Source organism: Felis catus, chromosome D1, assembly GCF_018350175.1.
Source record: "Felis catus isolate Fca126 chromosome D1, F.catus_Fca126_mat1.0, whole genome shotgun sequence".
In the NCBI taxonomy this organism is placed as follows: Eukaryota; Metazoa; Chordata; class Mammalia; order Carnivora; family Felidae; genus Felis; species Felis catus.
Genome location: NC_058377.1, coordinates 99177629 through 99200962, shown reverse-complemented (window position 1 = coordinate 99200962; position 23334 = coordinate 99177629). Strand labels below are relative to the sequence as shown.

Sequence of the window (23334 nt, the reverse complement as noted above, 5' to 3'; positions counted from 1 at the left end):
CTTCATTTTGGGGGGCCCAAGGAGCCCTTTGACCAGGTCAGTGCTGTAAAATCCACTCAGAAGCTCAGTTGGGTATGGTTTTATTGGCCATGTCAATAGTGAGCACAAACTGAAAACCACTACCTGATCACTCTGCCACTGCACGTCAAAGAAAAGTACCTTGGCCCCAGGCTAGATAATAGCAAGGACCCTTGGGGCACCTGGGGCACCAACTCTGGAGAAGGTTCTGGATCTAAGTCCAGAGCAGTAACATGCCAGTGTCCCAGTCCCACAGTGTCCCATGCCACAGTGTCCCTGCTCCAACCCTAAGACTTGGATACCTTTGGCCCTTTAACACATAGCCGCCTCTTCTCACAGGATTTGTTCTCAGGTGGCTCCAAGCCCTTGCTTGGCCCACACCGCCATTAATGTGTCTCATTTCCGCATCCCAGCTTCCTGGCTCCAAATGAGAATGTGATAACCTAGGAGGAGTGAGACCAGTCTGACTTGCACCTTCCATTATCAGTCTCTGAGAACTTAGGGTTGGCCCAGGGAACCTAGGACTTGGTAAGGAAATACCAGGAAATTGGACAGCAGCCAGGCATTGCCATGACCAGGACAAAGCAAGAGTCATGGAGGGCCCAGGCCAAAGAATCCACGGTCTCCTGGTAGTCTTCTTTACTGACTCCTACCCTGGGGTGACTGGTAGGGCTAAGCTGAGGAGAGCCTGCACTCAACCTTGGGGAGTAGGATAGGGCTTGGCCAGTCTGAGATATAACCACTTCACTCACCCATCAGAGAGGCCAGCGTGTCCCCCATGGGATTGAACTCATTGAGCTGCAGAGACAAGGGCATAAGCATGAGGAGAGGTTGAGGTACTGGGAGAAGGGCACATGAGGATAAATTTCTGGTCGTTTTTGGTCAATAAAGTAGGTTGAATCCCTGCTTCCTCCCATCATTATTTGAGGGCCCAAACCTCACCGAAATGATACCAGAAGATTCTGGGTCATAGAGCTGATACATCATCTTCCCTGAGCTTCCATCAAACACATCAATGGTCCTTAATTCATGGGGGGTACAACTTTTGAAATTAGGATCTGGGTATCGGCCCACAACAATGAGGTTGTACCGAGGATGCCAGGTTGCCTAGGAGACGAAGAGTTGTCATGAGAGTAAATGCAGAGCACTGTCAAGAGGGACATCAAAAGTACTTTTTGTCACTAACAGTTGTTAATACAGTTGCCAGCAATTTAATAAGGGAGATCAGACCCACATGAAACTATTGTATGTGCATCTACCGTCCCAAATTTTTAATCCCAAATTGGCTTCTCTGGACCTTGGGACACCTTCAGGCCTTCTTTCTCTTTTGCACTTCCTGAGATCATACCAACTGATCAAGGTTTTAACATCAGCTTTACCCAGACATTAACCAAAGAGGTAAGCCTACAACAAAGCGAAAAGTCTCTGGTAACCAAAAACCAAATAGGATGGAAGTTCTGAAGTAATCCCTCCATCAATGTGAACGATAAAGAGTTGAGCAGGAGATGGCTCATGGCCAAGAAAGGGAAAGAAACCTATGTTCCCCAGATTACCCCACTCAAAACAAAGCTGGCAGTTAGCTGGAATGACAGGTGGGATTTTCCTAAGAAATCTCAAGGGAGTTTTGAAGGCGGAAAGACATGGTTAGCGGGAAGGACGAGGTGGTACATGCCACAGCTTGGACATGTCACAGGCCCACCTGGGAAGCTAGAAATTGGCCTGGCTGGTTACAAAGTGGGAGATGACACATGGATCAATGGGAACCAGCCAGTGATGAATGCTTGTTCTTAAGAGCTTGGGTTGGATTTGAGGTACGTGGGAGCCTCCCTAATACTAAATCATCACTGTTTATGTAGTACTTACCAGGCACTGGGCATGTGCTTTAGGTATACTGATTCTTCCAACAACCCTATCGGTCAGATACTATTATTCCCTTTTTAGAGATGAGGAAACCAAGACCCCAAATTCAAGCAGCTTGCCCAAGGATTCTAACCGGAGGTTGTCAGCCTGCCTGAGGCTGGCGCCCCCACCACTATGCTGTCTTGATGAAAGAAGTACAGGCATGAATCCTGGAGGTCTGAAGAAAGGCTGTGGTTCTATAAAAGAACACAAAGCAGGAGAGCAGAGTAATGGGCAGAGCTGAGGCTGCCTGGGGGCATGGGCAGGAAGGAATCAGAAGACTTCAAGACCATAAAAACCTTGGGGGCTGAGACTGGAGAAGTCATTAGCAAGGCTGAGGTCAGCAGGAACTGAAGTTTGAGGGCAGAACAGCAGGGAGATAGGCTGGGCTGAAAAAAAAAAAAAAACAGGAAAAGAGCTTACAGGAGACAGAACCCAGCAAAGTGGGATTGTAGAAGGGGGACAGAAGGGACAAAGAGAGAGCCAGGGGAGAAGAGACTGCTTTGTGTGGGTGCAAGATGAGATCTGGGATTAGGGATTCCAGATCTGGCCTTTCTCTACCCAGTCTGGGATAGACCCAGTCTATCCCCATGTCATAGCTGCCTGTCTTCATCACTTACCTTGATGGGCGTCAGGTGCTGGAAGTGGCGGTGAGGGTGTGGGATCAGGCTCGGGGGGCAGTCCCACTGGGAGGCCGAGTAAACCCGGAGCTCACTCTTCTGGTCAGTGGTCAGGAGCTGGGCTCCGTCAGGACTGAAACAAGCTGGCGAGTGAAAAGCCCCAGAACTGAAGGAACCACAGGCCCTTGTCCTGGCTGGTACAGGCCTTCTGCAGGGGCGCCCTCTTTCCCACTCCTCTCTAGACCCCGGGTGGAAGGGAGGAGGTGAATCTGGACTGTGAACAAAAACATTCTAGAAACTTAGCAGCCGTTGGGGACCACTAGTTTCCGAAAGTTTCCAAGATATCAACTTGGTTGATGCTATCAGGGTAAAGGGTTTGGCCTAGCAGCTTCTAAATGTTGAGGGGAGACCCCAGAAACGGTTGGATAGGCACGGTCTGCAGGAAGGATGAGGTCTGATATATCACACCTGCGTTGACAGGATGGCTATGCAGCAGCGAGTGGAGGCAGCTGGATTTCCCTTTAACCTGGCGCAGGTCCCAGATTTTCACTGTTTGGTCCACAGAGGCTGTGGCCAGGAGCCAATCACAGCATGGGTTCAGAGCCACATGGGTCACTTTCTTTTTGTGCATTCTCAGATTCCAAAGCTGCAGAGAAGGGCTTGGTTCAGGTGGGGTGCAGGGAGGCTGGGGGTAAGGGAAAGAAAGGGAAGACCAGGGCTCCAGAGAACGCACCTCCCTGCCGTCCATGTTCAGCAGGATCACATGTCCCACATTGTCGCCTGTGACCACCATTCGGCTTCTGGCAGACACATCCAGGCTGCAAAACCAGATGCTGGAGGGAGAGACTGTGCTATAAGATTCTTGGGGACAAAGGCAAGAGCCATTAACTGTTCCAGCTCTAACGGATAGATGTCCAATCAGTATTTGTTGAATAAGTGAATAATTGTCTCACCACGGACTCCCAGTGAGGAACACTCTTACTTGTCTACCTTCCAGAGAGAGGGCATGAGAGTGATGAGGCTCAGAAATTTGTCCAGTTACTGTCGGGGCCAGGATCCTCAGCCGGTAGGAGTCCTTAAGAAGCTGTCCCTTAGAGCCATTAGGCAAGTCCCCAGGCCAGCCTGCCCCCTAGAGCCCTGGGTTTTGAGGAAGACATGTTTATTGGTGTCTCTCTTCACTCTCTACCCTCTGGGCCAAAGGAGATGACAAATCAAAAAGGGACTGCCCAGCTCTGGTTGTCAGAGCTGGCGAGAAAAGAACTTCTGCCCTCTTCTGAGCATTTAGGGGAAAAAGCACAATTTTAGGAGCTCTGTCTTGCTCTTTTGCCTCTCGGACTACTTGAGGACAAAGGGTTGGGATTGCTTCAGGGATCCTAATGCCCAGCCAGGAGATCTCAGATTCCTATTTTTCCTCTCAAACACTCAAATCCTTGCTACGGTGTCTTTTGTATCCCCTACAAATATCTTTCGGAGGGAGGGTTTCTTGTGGAAGAATAACATGGAGCTGGGTCTATCCCATCACTTGCCCTGATTGCTTGGTATTTCTTACCTCTGTGGGGCAGCCCAGGATAATGTCCAGTGCTAGTTAGAGCCTCGACACCCTTGATTCCTTAGAGAACAGTTAGAGTCGTGTCTCTGGCTAGAAATCAAACTGACGCGTCTTTTGTAATTTCTCCAGCCACTTGCCCTTGGGGAGTCCAAAGTGCTTTATGGGCACAATTCTATCCCTTTAAGCTTCTATCAAAAAAGTGGTTGGGTCATTACAACTCAGGGATGTAGAGAATGAAATCTCAAATTCTTAGTTCCTGCTCCAACCTTTAAAAGTGGCTTTCTAGGCCAATGCCATGTTAACTAGTGAGAATCAAGGTCTAGTCTAATATATGAATGCCTTACAGAAGAGCTGAAGCCCTTCCCTCTCTGAGAAGAGCTGAGGTTCTAGAATACCTCACCGAAGCAGTAACCCACCTGGAACAGAGAAAGGCAGCTACAGAAAGTCTCAGAAAGAGAGGGAAGGGTGGAAAGGGGCTGCCACCTTGCTGGTCTTTCCCGTGCCAGGTTTGGGTAATACAAACAAGATCCAGAGGCTCTCGTCAGAACTACACCGAGAGCCTAGAAGCCCTTTCCCTCCTAGTGAAGCCACTCACTTGCAGGTGTCTGAGCTGGTAAACACTCGGAGCGTGTTGCCTTTAAAGTCTTGCAGCCTAGTTGTTCCCTCCATTGAGGAGGTGAAAAACTGGTTGGTATCAAGAGGGTTAAACTTCAGCCCAGTGACGCTCCCTCCAGCTCCAATCTAACATAAGGAAGAGAAAAACCAGTGAGTGAAGATGGCCCAGGAGAAGGATGAGGCCCGGGTGCACGGAGTCTGCCGACCAGACAGCCGGGCAGGCAGCACGTGCGGCCAGGCCAGCCGAGAGGCCTGGACGCAGGCATGCGCTCCATGGGACTCTTCATTACTTAAGGTTTTAGTTTTAATTGAATTAAAAAAAGAAATTAACATACGGTACATTTGGTTGTTTTTACCACACACTTCTATGGATGTGAAAACACAAGAGTATAGATTTGAATAACCACCACTCAAATCAGGATGCAGAACAGTTCCATCCCCTCAAAAAGGCCCCCTGTGCTCTCCCCTCGTGGTCACACCCCTTCTCCTCCTGTCACCCCTCGGCCACTGTGGATCTGTTCTCTATCACCGTGCTATGGTTTTGCCTTTAATAGATTGTCGTATAAATGAATCATACAGTATTCATCTCACTCAGCATAATGCCCCTGAGATGCACCCAAGTTACTATGTGTACCCAGAGCTCATTCCATTTTATTGCCAAGCATTCCATTATGTGGATGTACCATGGTTTGTTTATTGCCCAGTGCTCTTTAGAAGAGCTTCAGCTCGGAACAGTGCCTGGATTAGGTGGGCAGGAGTCAGATCTGAACTCCTTCCTATTTTTTCCAGATATTCCAGACAATGATGATGAAAATAATCATAACATCAAAAAACATAACCTTATTAAGTGCTTCTTATGTATCAGGCACAGTCTTAAGAACTTTACACCCTCAAGAGCCCCTTCTCTACTTCTTAAGCTGCCGCTATCCCAGCCTCACAGACCCGTACAAGGCCTCTTCCACAACATCCACTTGGCTCACTCAGCATGCTAACTGGCACGTCCTATCTCCTCTATAAAGGTGACGATGGTCCGCCAAACACTTACTGCTGTGATAATCTTCTGCTCCCAACGGTTGAGTCCTGTGCTCACTAAGGCTTCACCGTGTTTGCTTTTTTTTTTTTTTTTAATATTTATTTATTTTGAGAGAGAGAGCGAGCATGCATGCAGGGGAGGGACAGAGAGGGAGGAAGAAAGAGAATCCCAAGCAGGCTCCGCGCTCTCTGTCAGTGCAGAGCCCGACGCGGGGCTCGATCTCTCAAGCCGTGAGATCATGACTTGAGCCGAAATCAAGAGTCAGATGCTCAACCGACTGAGCCACCCAGGCACCTCCAAAATAAATGTCTTTAAAGAACAGTTTCTGAAGTCAATGGAGAGCTATCAAGGCATCCAGGACTTGAAGACCAACATCCCAGAGAAAGAAGCAGAAAGATGGACCTGACGTTTGGATGCTGCTTTACCCCTTGAGGTCTATGCAGATTAGAAGGCTGTGGCTTTGAAGCAGAGAACCCAAACTGCAGACAAGCTGATGTGAAAGTGGTAGGTGGCTTCAAGGCCGAGAAGCTGGGCTGCGGTTTTGCCAGTCTCACACGGCAAGAGAGGCAGAACTGGAGTTCAGACTTGCCAAGAAGGAGAGCTCTTAGAAAAAAACCCCAGCTTTTAGTTAAGATCCTAGACACTCTCGAAATAAGAGCAAACTAGAAATAGCCTGACCTTCACAAAACCTGAAGTCCAGATTCAAATAATTTTAAACTCATTGGATTAAGATGATCTGATGGAGGAAAAAAAAAATTGTCTCTAGAGGAAAACATCACCACCCAAAACTCAAAATTATCTCTACAAGTTTTCATATGCGATATTTGGCATTACATCTAAAATCATCCGGCATATCAGAAGATAAGGCCAAATAAACAAAAACGAAGAGGAAAAAACATTTGAAAGATACAGGAGATACAGATATTGGAGCTGTTATATATAGGCTTTAAAATAATTGTGATTAGGCACCTGGCTGGCTCAGTCGGTGGAACATCTGACTCCTGATCTTGGGGTCATGAGTTCAAGCCTGATGCTGGGCATGGACCCTACTTAAATACATACATACATACCTACGCACACAAAATAATTGTGATTAAAATACATTTTTTAAAATAGACCTAATTTTAAAGTGGACAAAGGATTTGAACAGACATTTTTCCAAAGACATGCAAATGGCCAGGAGCACATGAAAAGATGCTCAACATCATTAGTCATCATGAGATACTATTTCACACCCTCTGGGATGGCTATAATAAAAAAGATAGACAACTAGGGATGTCTGGGTGACTCAGTTGGTTAAGCATCTGACTCTTGATTTCAGCTCAGGTCATGATTCAGTTTGTGAGATCAAGCTCCACATCAGGCTCTGTGCTAATAATGCAAAGCCTGCTTGGGATTCTCTCCCCGCCTCTCTCTCTGCCCCTCCCGTGCTCATGCTCTCTCTCAAAATAAATAAACATTAAAAAAAAAAAGACAATTACAGGTGGTGAAAAGACAACCCATAAAATGGGAGAAAATATTCGCATACTGTATCTGATAAGAAGTTATATAAGATAAGATATATAAGATATATATATAAGATAAGAAGTTAATATAAAAAAATATAAGGAACTCTATAGCAAAAACCAAAAATCTCCCCCAAATAACCTAAACAATGGGCAAAGGACCTAAATAGACATTTCTCCAAAGAAGACACACAAATGGCCAACAGGTATGTGCAAAGGTGCTCAACATCACTAATCCTGACATCAGGGAAATGCAAATCAAAACTACAATGAGCTATATCACCTTAAACTTGCTAGAATAGCTATTATCAGGGGCACCTGGGTGGCTCAGTTGGTTAAGCACTGACTTCGGCTCAGGTCATGATCTCATGGTTTGTGATTTCGAGCCCTGCTTTGGGCTCTGTGCTGACTGCTCAGAGCCTGGAGCCTGCTTCGGATTCTGTGTCTCCCTCTCTCTCTGCCCCTCCCCAACTCACTCTCTCTCTTTCAAAGATAAATAAATAAACACTAAAAGAAAAAAAAAGAATGCTATTATCGAAACAACAGAAGATAACAGGTACCAGCAAAGGGGTAGAGAACAAGGTACTCTTGTACACTGTTGATGGGAATGTAAGTTGGTAGAGGCACTGCAGAAAACAGCATGGGGGTTCCTCAGAAAATTTAGAAATACCATGTGATCCAGTAATCCCACTTCTGGGTATATATCCAAAGGAAATGAAATAAGCTTCTCAAAGTGTTATCGTCCCTCCTGTGTTCACTGCAGCATTATTCACAGTAGCCAAGATAGGAAAACAACCTCAGTGTCTGTAGACAGATGAAGAGATACAGAAAATGTTGTATGTATATAAATGGAATATTATTGAGCCTGTAAAAAGAAGGAAATCCTGCCATTTGTGACAAACAGGATGAACCAGGAGGATGCTATGCTAAGTGAAATAAGTCAGACACAGAAAGACAAATACTGCATGATCTTACTTATATGTGGACTCTAAAGAGATGGAACTCATAAAAGCTGAGTAGAATGGTGGTTGCCTAGGGGCTTGGGGCTGGAGGAGATGTTGATCCAAGGTACAAAGTGTCAATTATGCAGGATGAGGAAGTTCTGGAGTTCTAACGGACAGCACGGTGACTACAGTTATTAACAGTATGTTATATGTTTGAAATTTACTAAGAGAGTTGATCTTAAATGTTCTCAGCTCGCTGCACGCACACAAGGTAATATGTGAGGTGATGAATTCGCTTGACCATGGTAATCATTTGCAAGTACATATATGTTAAAACTTCACACTGTACACCTTAAATATGCACAATTTTTATTCGTCAATTATACCTCAATAAAGCTGGAAAAAAACCCACAAATGTTGTTAAGGATGTGGAGAAGTTGAAGCCCTCCTACACTGCTGGTGGGAATGTGAAATGGAGAAGTCGCTCTGGAAAACTGTTTGGCAGTTCCTCAAAAACTTAAACATAAAGTTACTGTGTGTCCCATCAATGTACACCCTTGGGCATATAGGCATATACCCAAGAGAAATGAATAAGTATGTTCACATGAAAACTTGAACACAAATATTCATAGAAGCATTATCCATAATAAAAGAAGGCTAAAAATCAATGATTCAAACATCCATCTCAAGAAGGTATGAAAGTAACAGGAAAATAAAGTAGGAGATTGAATAGAAATGAATAAAACAGGAAACAAATATACTGTGGGAAAATTCACAAACAAAAGTTGGTTCAACGAAAATACTACTAAAATTGATAAATCCCTGGTGAGACTGACCAGACAGAAGTCACAAATAACCAATGTAATAGATCAAAAAAGGGACATCAGTAGAAATCTTAGACATTTTAAACAATAATAAGAGGATATAATAAACAATCTTATGCCAATAAATTTGAAAACTTAGATGAAATGGGGAAATGCCTAGAATTTGCTAAACTGATGGAAAATGAAAGAGAAAATCAGAATAGTCTGATTAAAGGCATTGTATTCACAACTAAAAATGTTCTTGCAAAGTAAATTCCAGATCCTGGTAGCTTCACTGTTGAATACACTAAACATTTAAGGAAGAAATATCAGTCTTTTGTTGTTGTTGTTTTCCAACCATCTCAAACTCTTCGAAAAGTTGCAAGACTAGCACAAAGAACTGCTTTTCTGGAAGCATTTGATAATAAATTACCAGCTTGATGTCCAATCACCCTCAAATACTCTACTGTGTATTTCCTACGCAGAACATTCTCCTATGTAACCACAATAAGCCCATCAAAACTTAGGGGTATCTAAAGCAGTTCTAACTCATAGAAACAGAAAGCATTAATTGCGGTTGCCAAGGGCTGAGGGAAGGGGAAAATGAGGAACTTATCCGATGGGTATACAGTTTCGGTTTTACACAATGAAAAAGTTCTAGAGTTCTGTTATATAATAATGTGAATATAGTTAACCCTACTGTACACTTAAAAATGTTTTGGTGATTGGGGTGTCTGGGTGGCTGAGCTGGTTAAGTGTCCCACTCTTGATTTTGACTCAGGTCATGATCTCACAGTTCGTGAGTTTGAGACTGGTGTCAGGCTCTGAGCTGACAGCATGGAGCCTGCTTGGGATTCTCTTGCTCCTTCTCTCTCTGCCCCTCCCTCACTCACTCATGCACACACACACACACACACACACACACACACACACACTTTTTCTCTCTCAAAAAACAAATAAACTTAGAAAAATGTATGTATATAGGGGCACCTGGGTGGCTCAGTCAGTTAAGCGTCTGGCTCTTGACTTCAGCTCAGGTCATGATTTCATGGTTCGTGGATTCAAGCCCCATGTCGGGCTCCACACTGGTAGTGCAGAGCCTACTTGGGATTCTGTTTTCCTCTCTCTCTGCCCCTCCCCCGCTCATACAGTCTCTCTCTCTCTCTCTCAAAATAGATAAACTTAAAACAAATATATATATATATATATTTTTTTTTAAATGTTCAGTGATAAATGTTATGTGCTTTTACCATGATTTTTAAGAAGCAGTATTACTTGCTGGAGATGATAAAATTGGAAAGGTTTTAAGAAATGAGAAAAAAAGAAAATTTAAGTGAAAAATTGGAATATAATTAATAAACCAAAACAAACACACAAAATCAATTGGTGTAGCTTATCACATTAGGAGAATAAAGGGGAAAAATCATATGCTGATCTCAAGAGATACAAAAAAGTATTTGATGAGATACAATTTCATTCACAAGAGCTTCTGGCAAACCAGGAATAAAAGGGGAATTTACATAATCTGATAAGGGATATTAAAAAACAGACAATTTTAAAACACAAACAAGCTCCCATGTATATACCCAAAAGAAGTAAAAACAGGTATTCAAACAAAAACTTGTACATGTACATTCACAGCAGTTGCATTCATAATAGCAAAAGGTGGAAACAACCCAAACGTCCATCAACAGATGACTGGATAAATGAAATGTGGCAAATCCGTATGATGGACCATTATTCAGCTATAAAAAAGTAATGAAGTACTGATCCATGCTACAACATAGATGAACCTTGAAAACATTATGCTAAATGAAAGAAGCCAGACCCAAAAGGAAAAATATTGCATGATTCCATTTATATGAAGTACCCGAATAGTCAAATTTTTAAATATTTTTTTAATGTTTATTTATTTTTGAGAGACAGAGATAGACAGTGAGTGGGGGAGGGGCAGAGAGAGAGAGGGAGACACAGAATCAGAAACAGGCTCCAGGCTCTGAGCTGTCAGCACAGAGCCCCACGTGGGGCTTGAACTCACGGACCACAAGATCATGACCTGAGCCGAAGTTGGACGCTCAACCGACTGAGCCACCCAGGTGCCGCAAATACTCAAATTTTTAGAGACAGAAGGCAGATTAGTGCATATAGGAGAGGGTAATAAAGAGTCTTTGTTTAATGGTACAGAGTTTTATTTTGGGAAGATGTACAAGTTCTAAAGATGGTTGTGGTGATAGTTGCACAACAATGTGAAAGTACTTAATGCCACTGAATTGTACACTTAAAATGGTTAAAATGGGGAGACGCCTGGCTGGCTCAGTCAGTTAAGCATCCGACTCTTGGTTTCAGCTCGGGTCATGATCTTGCAGTTCGTGGGTTTGAGCCCCACATCAGGCTCTGCACTGACTGTTCAGAACCTGCTTAGGATTCTCTCTCTGTCTCTCTCTCTCTGCCCCTCCCACATCTCTCTCTCTCTCTCTCTCTGAAAACAAATTAACTTTAAAAATTTTTAAAAAATGAAATAAACTTTTAAAAACTGGTTAATTTTATGTTATGTGTATTTTACAATAGAAAGTAGAAGAAATCATGCTCAATGATAAAATATAAAAGCCTTCTATGATCAAGAATAAGACAAGCATGTCTGCTAGAATCAATATTCAGCAATGTACTAGAATAAGACAATGGAACAAGGCAAAAAAGAAGTATAAGAATAGTAAAGAAAGAAACCCAACTCTTGTGATTTGTAGGTGACAAGACTGTGTAGGACAAAAATGTTAAATCCTCAGATAAACTATTACAATGAATGGGAATTTCTGTTCCCAACCATGATGGAGTGTCAGAAAACAGGTATATCTTCCTGTCTTAAACAACTAAGAAAATGGACAAGAAAAGTGAAATAGGTTCTCAGAGATTAGACAGCAGGCAGCACAAGACAGGAGGCAAGCAAAAGAGATAGTCCTACAACTGTCCCAGCTTAGCACTTGGAGAAAGTACCCAGGCAGCAAGACCGAGAGGGAGGACACACACAGCCTAGCAGTCTCACTGAGTTGAGAAGACAGAATTTTAGGAAAGCCAACATAGCAAGAATTTGTGGGCAAAATTCTGGGGAGGAGACACACAGAGGGGACATTCTGGAGATTTTCACAAGGATCCCCTCAAGTCTTTTGGGTAAGTATTAATGTGTAAATGGGTATGAGAAAACTACCCAAGGCTGGGAGGGGAGTGGGGAGAAACACCATGAATAAATAGGGGAGAATCCTCAGAATAGTCTGTATTCTCACCATCCAGAATGAAAAGACTTAATATACAGAACATTGAGTCTTCAGAAGAGTATTGCCTCAGGATGAGGCCAACTTATACCTAGACTATAGGCTTCCTTAAATCCATGCTAACTGGGGTAGATTAAATAATGGTCCCCAAGATGTCCATGTCCTAATCCATGGACCCCATGAATAATACTCTAGATGACAAAAGGGATTGTGCATATGTGGTTAAGTTAAGGATATTGAGATGGGGAGATTATTTTGGATTGTCTGGGTGGGACTGATATAATCGAAATCAAATAGTCTTTATAAGAGCAACACAGGGGGAGTCAGTCAGAAAAGAAAGCAATGTGATCACAGAAGCAGAAATTGCAGTGATGCACTTTTAAGATGGAAAAAGCCACAGCCCAGGAGTTCAGATGGCCACAAGAAGCTGAAAAAAGCAAGGAAACAAATTCTCCCCTCAGAAACTTGAGAAAGAACCAGCCTTGCCAACGTGTTGACATTTGTTCAGAAAAATGATTTCAGATTTCTGACCTCCAGAACCGTAAGAGAATAAAATTGTTTTGTTGTAAGATACCAAGACTGTGATAATCTGTTATAGAATCAATGGGAAACTAATATAGTAACTATATTAACAAAGCTTAAAAGCAAGCCTTGAAGGTATCAAACTGGTTATAAGTACCCGTGTCCCAGAACAAAGCCCAACAATATTTAAAAGAATACAACAAAATCCAACATCCAACAATGTAAAATTCACAATGTCTGGCATCCAATGAGAAATTACCAGGCATGCAAAGAAGCAGGAAAATAGAACTTATAACCAGAAGAAAGCTCAGTGAATACAAACACCCTTACAAGTGACACAGATGATAGAATTAAGCAAAAACATTGAAACAAGTGTTATAAATATATTCTATATGGTCAAGAAAAGTAGAGGAAGTAATGAACATGAAAAAAGAAATGGAAGATATTTTAAAAGGCCTAAATTAAGCTCCTAGAGATGATATACAGTATCTGAAAAGAAAAAGACATTGGATGGGATTAATAGCAGATTAGATGTAGACGATCAATGAAGTTGAGACATGCGGTTGAAGCTATGCAAAATAAAATGAGGGGGAGGGGATTAAAAAATAAAGTGTTAATCAATGACCTGCAGGACAATACCTAGTAGCCTAACATGTATGTAATTGGAGTCCCAGAGGAAAAAAAAAAAAAAGGGGGAGAAACTATTTGAAGAAATGATGACCTAGAATTTTCCAAATTTGATGACAAACCCATAGGTCCAAGAAGTTCAGTGAACCCCAAACAGGAGAAACATATAGAAAAACACGCCAAACAAATCACAATCATTTTTATTTTTATTAAAAAAAATTTTTTTTCAATGTTCATTTATTTTTGAGAGAGAGACAGAGTGTGAGTGGGGGAGGGGCAGAGACAGAGGGAGACACAGAATCAGTAGCAGGCTCCAGGTTCTGAGCTGTCATCACAGAGCCCAACACGGGGCTTGAAATCACGAACCGTGAGATCATGACCTAAGCCAAAGTTGGACGCTTAAGCAACTGAGCCACCCGGCACCCCTATTTTTATTTTTAATGTTCATTTATTTATTTTGAGAAAGAGAGAGAGTGTACATGTGAACAGGGGAGGGGCAGAGAGAGAATCCTAAGCAGGCTCCCCGCTCAGCATGGAGCTCGACAGAGGGCTGGATCTCACCAACCAACAACCGTAAGATCATGACCTGAGCTAACATCAAGACTCGGGTGCTTAACCACCTGAGCCATCTAGGCACCCTCACAATGATTTTTTTTAAAATAAGTCTCTCTGCTCCTTCCCTGCTTGCACGCGTGCTCTCTCTCTCTCAAAATAGTACGTACACTTATTTACTTGGGTAAGATACAGAATCTGAAGCAGGCTCCAGACTCTGAGCTGTCAGCACAGAGCTGGACATGGGGCTCAAACTCAAAAAGTGTGAGATCGTGACCTGAGCAGAAGTTGGACACTTAACCAACTGAGCCACCCAGGCGCCCCAAAGATCATTTTATAATAAGAGTAAAACTAAGTTATCTTCATTTTGAAAATGTAATGTGTTTCCTTGCCAAGGGCCTGAAGATGTAAAGGTCAGAGCCAAGGTCAAAGGACAAAAGAAGTGACAAAATGAGGTCAGAGGACAAAAGAATGACAAAAAAGTGCTTCTCCTCCAGTCACTGGTGCCAAATCAACTTTCTGACAGTATCTGGGAGTAAAGACAGGCAGTTCTCCAGACCACCATACCCTTCTTCTGTTCCAATCTAGTGTCTTGCTAATCCAAAATTCAAATGTCCAGGCCAATCTCCACCATGGTGTGAGGAAACATCACTTAAATGCACATTATAATAAAGGGTGATGTAAACCAAAAGCAGTCTCAGCCTGGCACAAGTTCAAAGCAGATGTCATTCTCCTTTTCGTCAGGTGGCTCTTCCCTGAGGACACCCTTAGGTACTTCTTAAATTTCTCTATTCCCATGTCCTAGATTCCCAGGGGAAAAAAACAAAACAAAACAAATCTCTTCCTGCCTGAGTTCTGGGTTTTGACTTCAATTTAAAACTGCCCCTTCTGGTGGTCACCTGTCTCACCAGCTGGGCAGGAAGCCAAACTCTGGGCACAGCATTTCTCTGGCTGCCTTTCTTCTGGCTTCAAGCACCTGTTCTTGAACATCCATCTCATCCCAAGGCTGTCTAACCTGGCTTTTTCTGATGGGCTGCTTTGGAGCCTCCATTTAAGAAAACTCATCCTGGGTTCACCACTGGCCTTGTCTGTCTCTTCTATTCCACTTCTGGGTATATGCCCAAAAGAAGTGAAAGCAGGGACCTGAAGAGAGATTTGTACACCCATGTCCATAGCAGCATTATTCACAACAGCCAAAAGGTAGAAGCAACCCAAGTGTCCATCAACAGATCAATGGATAAGCAAAATGTGGTATACACATGAAGTGGGATATTCCTCAGCCTTAAAAAGGAAATTCTGACACCTGCTACAACATGGATGAGCCCAGAGGACATTATATGAAGTGAGATAAGCCAACAGATAAATATTGTATAGTTCCACTTATATGAGATACTCATGAGAGTGTCAAAATCATAAAGACAGAAAGTAGAATGGTGGTTGCCAAGGACAGGAAGAGGGAAGAATGGGGAGTTAGTGTTAGTGGGTACAGAATTTCACTTTTGCAAACACTTTTGCAGTTTCACCTTCTGGAGACTGGCTATACAAGAATTCTAATATACTTAACACCACTGGACTATACACTTAAAAATGGTCAAGATGGTACGTTTTGTTTTGTGTATTTCATCACAATTTTTAAAAATCAGAACATTTCATGTAAAAAAAAAATATCTAGATTTCAGGGTTCATTTGAAAAAATCAAACCTGATACCACGAGACCTAGATTCTTGCCTGTCAACCATCTCCTGTTTACCACTGATCCCATCATCTATCACTCTTTTTTCTCTTTGGCTTTTTAAGGCCTGTGAGTCTGTGGCTGCTGCTCTAAGCCCAGAGTGTCACTTTTTACAATAGAGTCCTCCATTTGTCAGCCCCCATCTGGGCAAACGAAAGGTTTTCTCTTTTCAAAAATGAACTATCTATGGGGCGCCTGGGTGGTGCAGTCGGTTAAGCGTCCGACTTCAGCCAGGTCACGATCTCGCGGTCCATGAGTTCGAGCCCCGCGTCAGGCTCTGGGCTGATGGCTCGGAGCCTGGAGCCTGTTTCCGATTCTGTGTCTCCCTCTCTCTCTGCCCCTCCCCCGTTCATGCTCTGTCTCTCTCTGTCCCAAAAATAAAAATAAAAAACGTTGAAAAAAAATTTTAAAAAAACAAACAAAAATGAACTATCTGGACCTCATCAAAATAAAAAGCTTCTGCACAGTGAAGGAAACAATTGGCAAAACTAAAAGGCAACTGATGGAATGGAAGAAGATATTTGCAAATGACATATCAGATAAAAGGTTAGTATCCAAAATCCATGAAGAACTTACCAAACTCAACACCCAAAAAACAAATAATCCCATGAAGAAATGGGCAAAAGACACAAACAGACACTTCTCCAAAGACATCCAGATGGCTAACAGACACATGAAAAGACGCTCAACGTCACTTATCATCAGGGAAATACAAATTAAAACCACAGTGAGATACCACCTCACACCAGTCAGAGTGGCTAAAATTAAGATCTCAGGCAACAACAGATGTTGGCGAGGATGCAGAGAAAGAGGATCTCTTTTGCACTGCTGCTGGGAATGCAAACTGGTGCAGCCACTCTGGAAAACAGTATGGAGGTTCCCCAAAAGATTAAAAATAGAACAATTACACTATTAGGTATTTATCCAAGCGATATAGGTTGCTGTTTCGAAGGGGCACATGCACCCCAATGTTTACAGCAGTGCTATCAACAATAGCTGAAGTATGGAAAGAGCCCAAATGTCCATCAACAGATGAATGAATAAAGAAGATGTGGTATATATATATATATATATATATATATATATATATATATATATATATACACACACACACACACAATGGAGTATTATTACATAGCAATCAAAAAGAATGAAATCTTGCCATTTGCAACTACATGAATGGAACTAGAGGGTATTCTGCTGAGCGAAATTAGTCAGTCAGGGAAAGACAAATATCATATGACTTCACTCATATGAGGAATTTAAGATACAAAACAATGAACCTAAGGGAAGGGAAGGAAAAATAATATAAAAAAGGGAGGGGGACAAAACATAAGAGACTCTTAAATAGAGAGAACCAACCAAGGGTTGCTGGAGGGTTGTGGGTTGGGGGATGGGCTAAATGGGTAAAGGGCATTAAGGAAGACACTTGTTGGGATGAGCACTGTGTGTTATATGTAGGGGATGAATCACTGGAATCTACTCCTGAAATCATTGTTGCACTACATGCTAACTAACTTGGATGTAAATTAAAAATAAATAAATGAATAAATAATTATAAAAATAAATAAATAAACTGGCAATATTATAGCTGAAAAAATAAGTAAATAACAATAAAGCTCTTCTTTTTGGTAGAGGGGCCAACACCTTCACCCCTCAGCAATTGATGATAAACATCAACACGATTAAGGCCATCCCTAGAAAGCGCTATGCCAAACTTTGCCCCGAACACACTCTGCTTGTCCTTTTTCTCTCCATTTACCTAAATATTATTCCTCCTCACTCCCCACTCATCCATGAGCCTTCTCTGTTGACTCTAATTCACAAGGGGTTCTTCCTTCTCTCACATTCTGTAGCATTTAGCATCTATATTGCAAGTTACCTTGTATGTATATATCCCATCTACCCAGTTACACTTCAAGGCCCTCACTCATTCAACAAATATAATAAAGCATCTACTCCTCTAGGCCAAACATTGTTCGAGGCACTGGGGATATGGTAGTAAACCAGAAAGACAAGGTCCCTCTTATCATGGAGCTTACTTTCCAAAGACATTTGTATGGGCAAAGACACTCAAATAAGTGAAACATTTCAGATATTGATAAACATTGTCGGTGGGGGAAATGAAGCAGGGTAATGAACCAGAGTGAATGAGTCAAGTAGAGACTACTTTAGACAGAGTGGTCAGCGAAAGCTGTTTGAAGACGTACACCAAGTCAAGACCTGAATGGTCATGGCTGAAGGGAGCCAGCCATGAGAAAACCAAGAGAAAGAGCACTCCAGTCAAAGAGAAAAGCAAGAGCAATGGCGCAGTTTTAGAAATAGAAATAGCTTGTGTGGCTAAAGCATAGGAAGTGAGGAAAGACAGCAGAAGATGAGGGCAAGGGAAAAGAAGGGGCTCGGATTCTGTTCTATGTGATAACTTACAACAGGGTGGCCAACATTTTACACCTTCTAATATTTCAAGGGCTGGCACTCAATGAAGATTTGAGTATCGTCACCATTTCCTTGTTTGAAAATACCTAGTTACTTTGATCCCAGTCATCTCCTTGTTACTGGATAATTCTCCATCCCTTCAACAAACACGTCTTCAGCACTATTGTCTGGCACAGGGAACTGCTCACCCCTTTAATGAAGGTGGGTTTGTCCTTTATGCCAAAGTTCCAGAGCATGATATCTCCCCCTTTGGAACCCACAGCCAGGGTGCTGGGGTGAGTTGGGTGCCATGCCAAGGATGTGGCCCTCCTGTCAAAAGGGGCAGCCTTTTGGAATATCCGGTAAGAAGCCAGAGAGTGCACAAAGGACTGCTGGAGACCCTGACACAGAGAAAAAAGAATTGAGTTAAAATCCAAGTCCTGGGTAAATTGTCAATCTCTGCCTCCTCCATAGATGAGCCCTAGGGCCAAGTCCTCCCCCCCCCCCCCCAAAAGAAAGTGAACTGCCTGGCTCTGTGTGTGAAAATATTTGCAATGTGCATGAACTAATCTTGGAAAGCAAGGGGGCAGAGTGCATTCCAGATGGGACCTTTTCAGCATAAGACTTTTCTACTTGGCTGAATGCCCAGTAGGTCAGTCACCAAGGTAGAGGTGATCTGACCACTCTGACAACCCGCTGAACCAACCGAGCATCTAATTTTAGAACATCCCAATAGTAAAAAGGTACGAGGGAAACTGGAGCACTTCAGCCAGGAAATGCCTCACCTGCTGTAGTGATGGCCAGGCAGCTTTGCCCAGCTTATGGTGGTGAAGGGCCCTGACGATGCTGGTGTATGATGGCGGGACCTGAAGGCTAGCCAACCCCGCCCAAAGGCAGCCTGAGTCAAATCTTCTGCTAGAACCTGCCAAGCAGAACAGACACATATTTTCCTCTCTGCTCTCACGCACGGAAGGGTTTCCTGCTGAAATCTCAGAAAGAAAGCTTTGTTGTTCCATTCTACATAGCCAATCTCTCTCATTACCTCTTAAGGCCTTTCCATGGTCTGCTCAGTCTCAGCCAGCACAAAATATAGTGAGTAGGGATTCAGCCCCTTGCCCCAAACACTCCCCCAATAGTAATTCTGAAGTGAAGCTAAATATGAAATAATATGAAAACAAACCCTTGCAGGGTTTCTGAGAACGGAACCAAAGAAACACCCAAGAATAAAGTATACACAGAACTCTTCCCAGTAGGTTGGAAAACTCATGGTAGGGTTGGGTGACAATTTAAAAATCACATATCATGTAAAATAAAAAGATTTTAGGATAGCATGGTAGAAGTGACTGGGAAAAGAAGTATCTTTAAATCCTATATTAAAATAATGTAGAGGTGACCAGTTGTTCGCCCCAAGTCCAATCTGTTCTTTGGGAAACCAGCAGGATCCAGAGGGTCTGGCCTGGCTACTTTTGGAGAGATAGATCCACTTAGAATAGGAATAAAGAAGTACTTGAGGATCTGGTTTCTATGAATCCAGCCTCTTGACAACCTATTAATTCCTTTTTCTTAGGGACAAAAAACACTTCATCAACAACACCCTGCTCCAGTGTTTTGTGCCCACCCAATCCTTATAGCCCCAGGTTCAAGCCCCAATAAACCTCAGAGAATGAGTTTTCTAAGGAAGGAAATTGAAGATTCTCACAGCGGAAACCAAGGACACACAGCTAGCAACCATGACTACCGAAATTCACCACACGCACCACCAGGCAAGGTAGGATTATTTTAAGCAGTCCTCAGTGTGTAAAAATCCTGGTACACAGGAATTTGAAAAGTCCGTTGTGTCTTATGTAATGGAGCTCATCTGCCTCTTCCCATCACCTGAGAGGGGTTAAGCCCAAGCTCTGTGGTGTCAAAGGACCTGCGGAAAAATGCACAGCCCAAGGCATCCTTAAAACTTGGGATAGCCTCAGGAAACCAACAGCACCCACCCCCCCACTCCAGCCTCCTGCGTGAGAACCCCCAAAGGCGGAATTATTAAAGCAGCAGGCGCAGGCAGTACCGGGGCCCTTCACACAGAGCTTCTTGGCCTCGGGCTCCAGCTCCCGGGGGCTTCTGCTCCTCCTGGTCTTGGGGCGCACAACCACCTCGGGGGTCTTCTGGGTTTCTGGGCGTTTCCTGGGAGCCATCGCGTCCTCCGTGCGAAAGGGTACTGTGCCCTATGCCGAGATCAAGGAGGGAAGATTGAGAAGCCTCTGGGGAGAAACTAGGCGGGGACCAGGGAACTAAGCCAACTTCCCGCCAAACAGCCTCACCGCGTTCAATCTGGCTTCCTGCTCCGGCCCGCCCCCTCTCAGAGAGGCACGCGAGGGGAGGGGCTCATGGGCTCCCTAGAGAAAGACCCAACGCCTGGCCTCTAAATTGGGCGCGTTGGTGCCCATCAGCTGATCTGCCAGAAATAAAGATGGCCGCCATGGCTAGAGCACCCAACTTGAAGCCTCTTCAGACTCCGCGTTGCCAGGCCTCAGCCAGGCCACAGGAGACCAGGTGCCAATCAAGGCTTCGGCTCCGCCTTCTCTGCCTTTTAATTGGTGATCACGCCCTTTCGGGCTTTAGGATTGGCTGGTCCTGGACATAGGCGGCTTTGTAGAAAGCTCGCTACCGCCCTGTGGTGGAAATCGAGCTCTTCCCTCCCGCCTGCTTTGCCATAGGTGTCCGCGCTTCTGTTTCCTCACCTCCCCCGAATGTCAGCTTTTCTGTGCAGAGTGGTTGACACTTGCAGCTTTCAACTAAATTTTCCCTAAACCTGCCGAGTGTCCGCTTAGGGAGTAAGGGATGGGCTGGAGGGCGTGTAGGCTAATCAGGCTTAGAGGTCTTGTGCCCTGACTTAAGCCAAAGTCCTGGGCATTGGCCCTCGTGGGTGACCCTCCGCACGGCCCCAGAGGAGACAGTTCGCATGCATCCTACTTCCTGCGACGATGAGCCAGGCAGGAGCTTCTGTTAGCGGGGGACTGCTGGGCTTTTCATGCTATCCGCCAGGCTCTTTGGAAGGGTGAGAAGAGACAATGCATTAACGGCAGATCCTGTACTAAAGGTCAGTTAGGGACAGAAGACATTTCCAAAAGTAACACTTGGGAAGAAATGAATGCTCCAAAAGAAAAATTCAAACATGGTTTCTTAATGGAAAATGGGAAGATAAAAGGTCAGAGTGTTAAAAAGGGGAAAGGCAAGCTGGTGGCTTTTCCATTGCTGGCTTGTGGCTGTGTTTTCAGAGCTGTGTCACAGATGCAGAGTCGCCCCCTTTATTCACACCAGCCATTAGTTTCACCTCAGCAGGGTGCTCAGTTCTAAGGGGATAGTGACATGTAGGAAATGACCCTGCCCCTATAAAGATTTGCAACCTACTGAGCAGAGAAGAAAAATACACGTGAAACAAGTCAAACCATTCCAGAGTGAAGGCAGTTGAATACTAAATTGTGGCATGCCAACCAAGACTTTTAGATGCATTCAGAAAAGATAATCCAATGGAGAAAGAAGTATTTAGGAAAGCTTCACAGGGAAGATGGAATTTTGTGGAGTTCAATTTGAATTTAAATAGGGTTTGGCTGGAGGAGGGAGGAGAGCATCTGAGGCAGGGGGTCAGCTTGGTAAAAGGAATGGGCATGAGGTTTGAGAAAGAGAGCTGGCCTGGTATCAGTTAGACCTTGGTGTTCTGTCGAAATAAACAATTGCACAAAACACCAGATAAGTCCACTCTGTGACCATGATAGATCAAGGCTAAAACATGACCACACATGTCTGACCACAGGAAAAAGTAAGAACATTGCCCAAACCACAAAAATAACCAAACATCTCCCTATTAGTTCGGCTAATATGAAAGCAGCTTCTTGGCCAATCACAGCTTTAGCTTTCCTTCATTCCTTCCACCTTGCAGATAAGATTTATTGATACTCAGTCACAGAATTACCCCCATCTGCTTTAATCCAGAGCAGAGCCCCACTCCCCTGAACCTTATCCAAATCATCCAACACAAACCAAATCCTATAAGTCCTTCCTAATACCTTCTTACAGCAATGTTCCACCATATGTATTCTCTGTTGCAATGAGCAATAAACCACAAGTTCACCTACAGGGGTGTTCTTTTTTTTTTTTTTTTTTTTTTTTTTTAAGTATTTTTAAGTAGACTTCACTCCCAGTACAGGGCCCAATGCGGGACTTGAACTCACGACCCTGAGATCAAGAGCTGAGCAGAAGTCAAGAGTCAGGTGCTTAACTGAATGAGTCACCCAGGGCTCCCAACAGGGGTGTTCTTGATGGTGTTTGGATTGGAGGCATTGACATTTATAAGTACGGCAGGAGGCAGCTTGAAGAGGAGAAAGTTGGTCATACTGAGGATCTGTTCAAAGAGAGACCAGATGGAGGGGGAAGTTGAATGGCAGGCAGAATTCAAATTTCATTCATTCTACTGACATTTATCAAAAGTTCTGTTCCTGGCACTATTCCAGTGAAAGAGAATGCTGAAATAAAAAGTGCTCTTTGCCCCCACGGAGTGTGCTTTTTGTTTTCATTATTTTTTAATGTTTATTTTTGAGAAAGAGAGAGAGAGAGAAAGACAAAGTGAGAGCAGGGGAGGGGTAGAGAGAGAGGGAGACACAGAATTGGAAGCAGGCTCCAGGCTCTGAGCTGTCAGCACAGAGCCCGATGCAGGGCTCAAACCCACAAACTGTGAGATCATGACCTGAGCTGAAGTCAGACACTTAACCAACTGAGCCACCCAGGTGCCCTGGAGTGTGCTTTTTAATCATGGGGGACACAGGTAATCCTACAACTACAATAGGATGTGATAAGCTTAGTGAGAGAGGAAGCATTGGGTTCTGGTGGGGCTGAGGGTAGGCACAGAAAAAGGACACTAACTCAGCTTGGAGTAAAGCTTAAAAGAACAGTGTCAAAGAAGTCTTCCCAGAGAAGGGGCCACTGAAGCTGAATCTTGAGAGATGGGAGGGTGGGGAAGGAACATTCCAGGCAGAGAGAGTAGGAAATGGGAAGACAGACGTGGAGGTAATAATTAGCTGTGATGGATTCACGAGCAGAGGAAATGTCCTGCTTAATGCCAGGTTTTCCCAGAATCTGTTTTTAGGTTTGGGGAGCTTTTCCACGGTGAATTAAAAAAACTACGTGTGAGTGTGGAAACCTGCCTTGAACATGCCAGTAAAGTATTTTCAGATTGTGCTTTGGGGTAT

The 23334-nt window shown here is 43.7% G+C and overlaps 1 protein-coding gene across 3 annotated transcripts; it reads right to left on the bottom strand.

The window, feature by feature from the left end:
- Positions 1–64: 64 nt before the first annotated feature.
- DDB2 (damage specific DNA binding protein 2) lies at positions 65–20846 on the bottom strand. Of its 3 annotated transcripts, none has more exons than XM_019812389.3 (12): positions 20830–20846; positions 20157–20313; positions 18886–19022; positions 18310–18501; positions 4682–4827; positions 3271–3370; positions 3006–3183; positions 2538–2680; positions 2217–2306; positions 961–1125; positions 771–816; positions 65–461 (listed from the first exon to the last, which is right to left on the bottom strand). In XM_019812389.3, the coding sequence occupies exons 2-12, from the start codon at positions 20281–20283 to the stop codon at positions 415–417; spliced, it is 1371 nt and encodes a 456-aa protein (XP_019667948.1). In that variant the 5' UTR covers positions 20284–20313; positions 20830–20846; the 3' UTR covers positions 65–414. The 3 variants fall into 3 exon arrangements, with proteins under 3 accessions (XP_019667948.1, XP_019667947.1, XP_044895199.1); XM_019812388.3 differs by lacking the exon at positions 20830–20846 and adding an exon at positions 20410–20613; XM_045039264.1 differs by lacking the exons at positions 2217–2306; positions 20830–20846 and adding an exon at positions 20410–20608.
- Between the last annotated feature and the right edge of the window lie 2488 nt (positions 20847–23334).

Coding starts and splice junctions, on each gene's coding strand:
- DDB2 (XM_019812389.3), bottom strand. CDS start 20,283: ATGGCTCCCAGGAAACGCCCAGAAACCCAGAAGACCCCCGAGGTGGTT. Junction 3,184..3,270: donor TGAACATGGACGGCAGGGAG/GTGCGTTCTCTG, acceptor CCTTCTCTGCAG/CTTTGGAATCTGAGAATGCA. Junction 2,307..2,537: donor AGCACCTGACGCCCATCAAG/GTAAGTGATGAA, acceptor TTTTTTTTTCAG/CCCAGCCTATCTCCCTGCTG.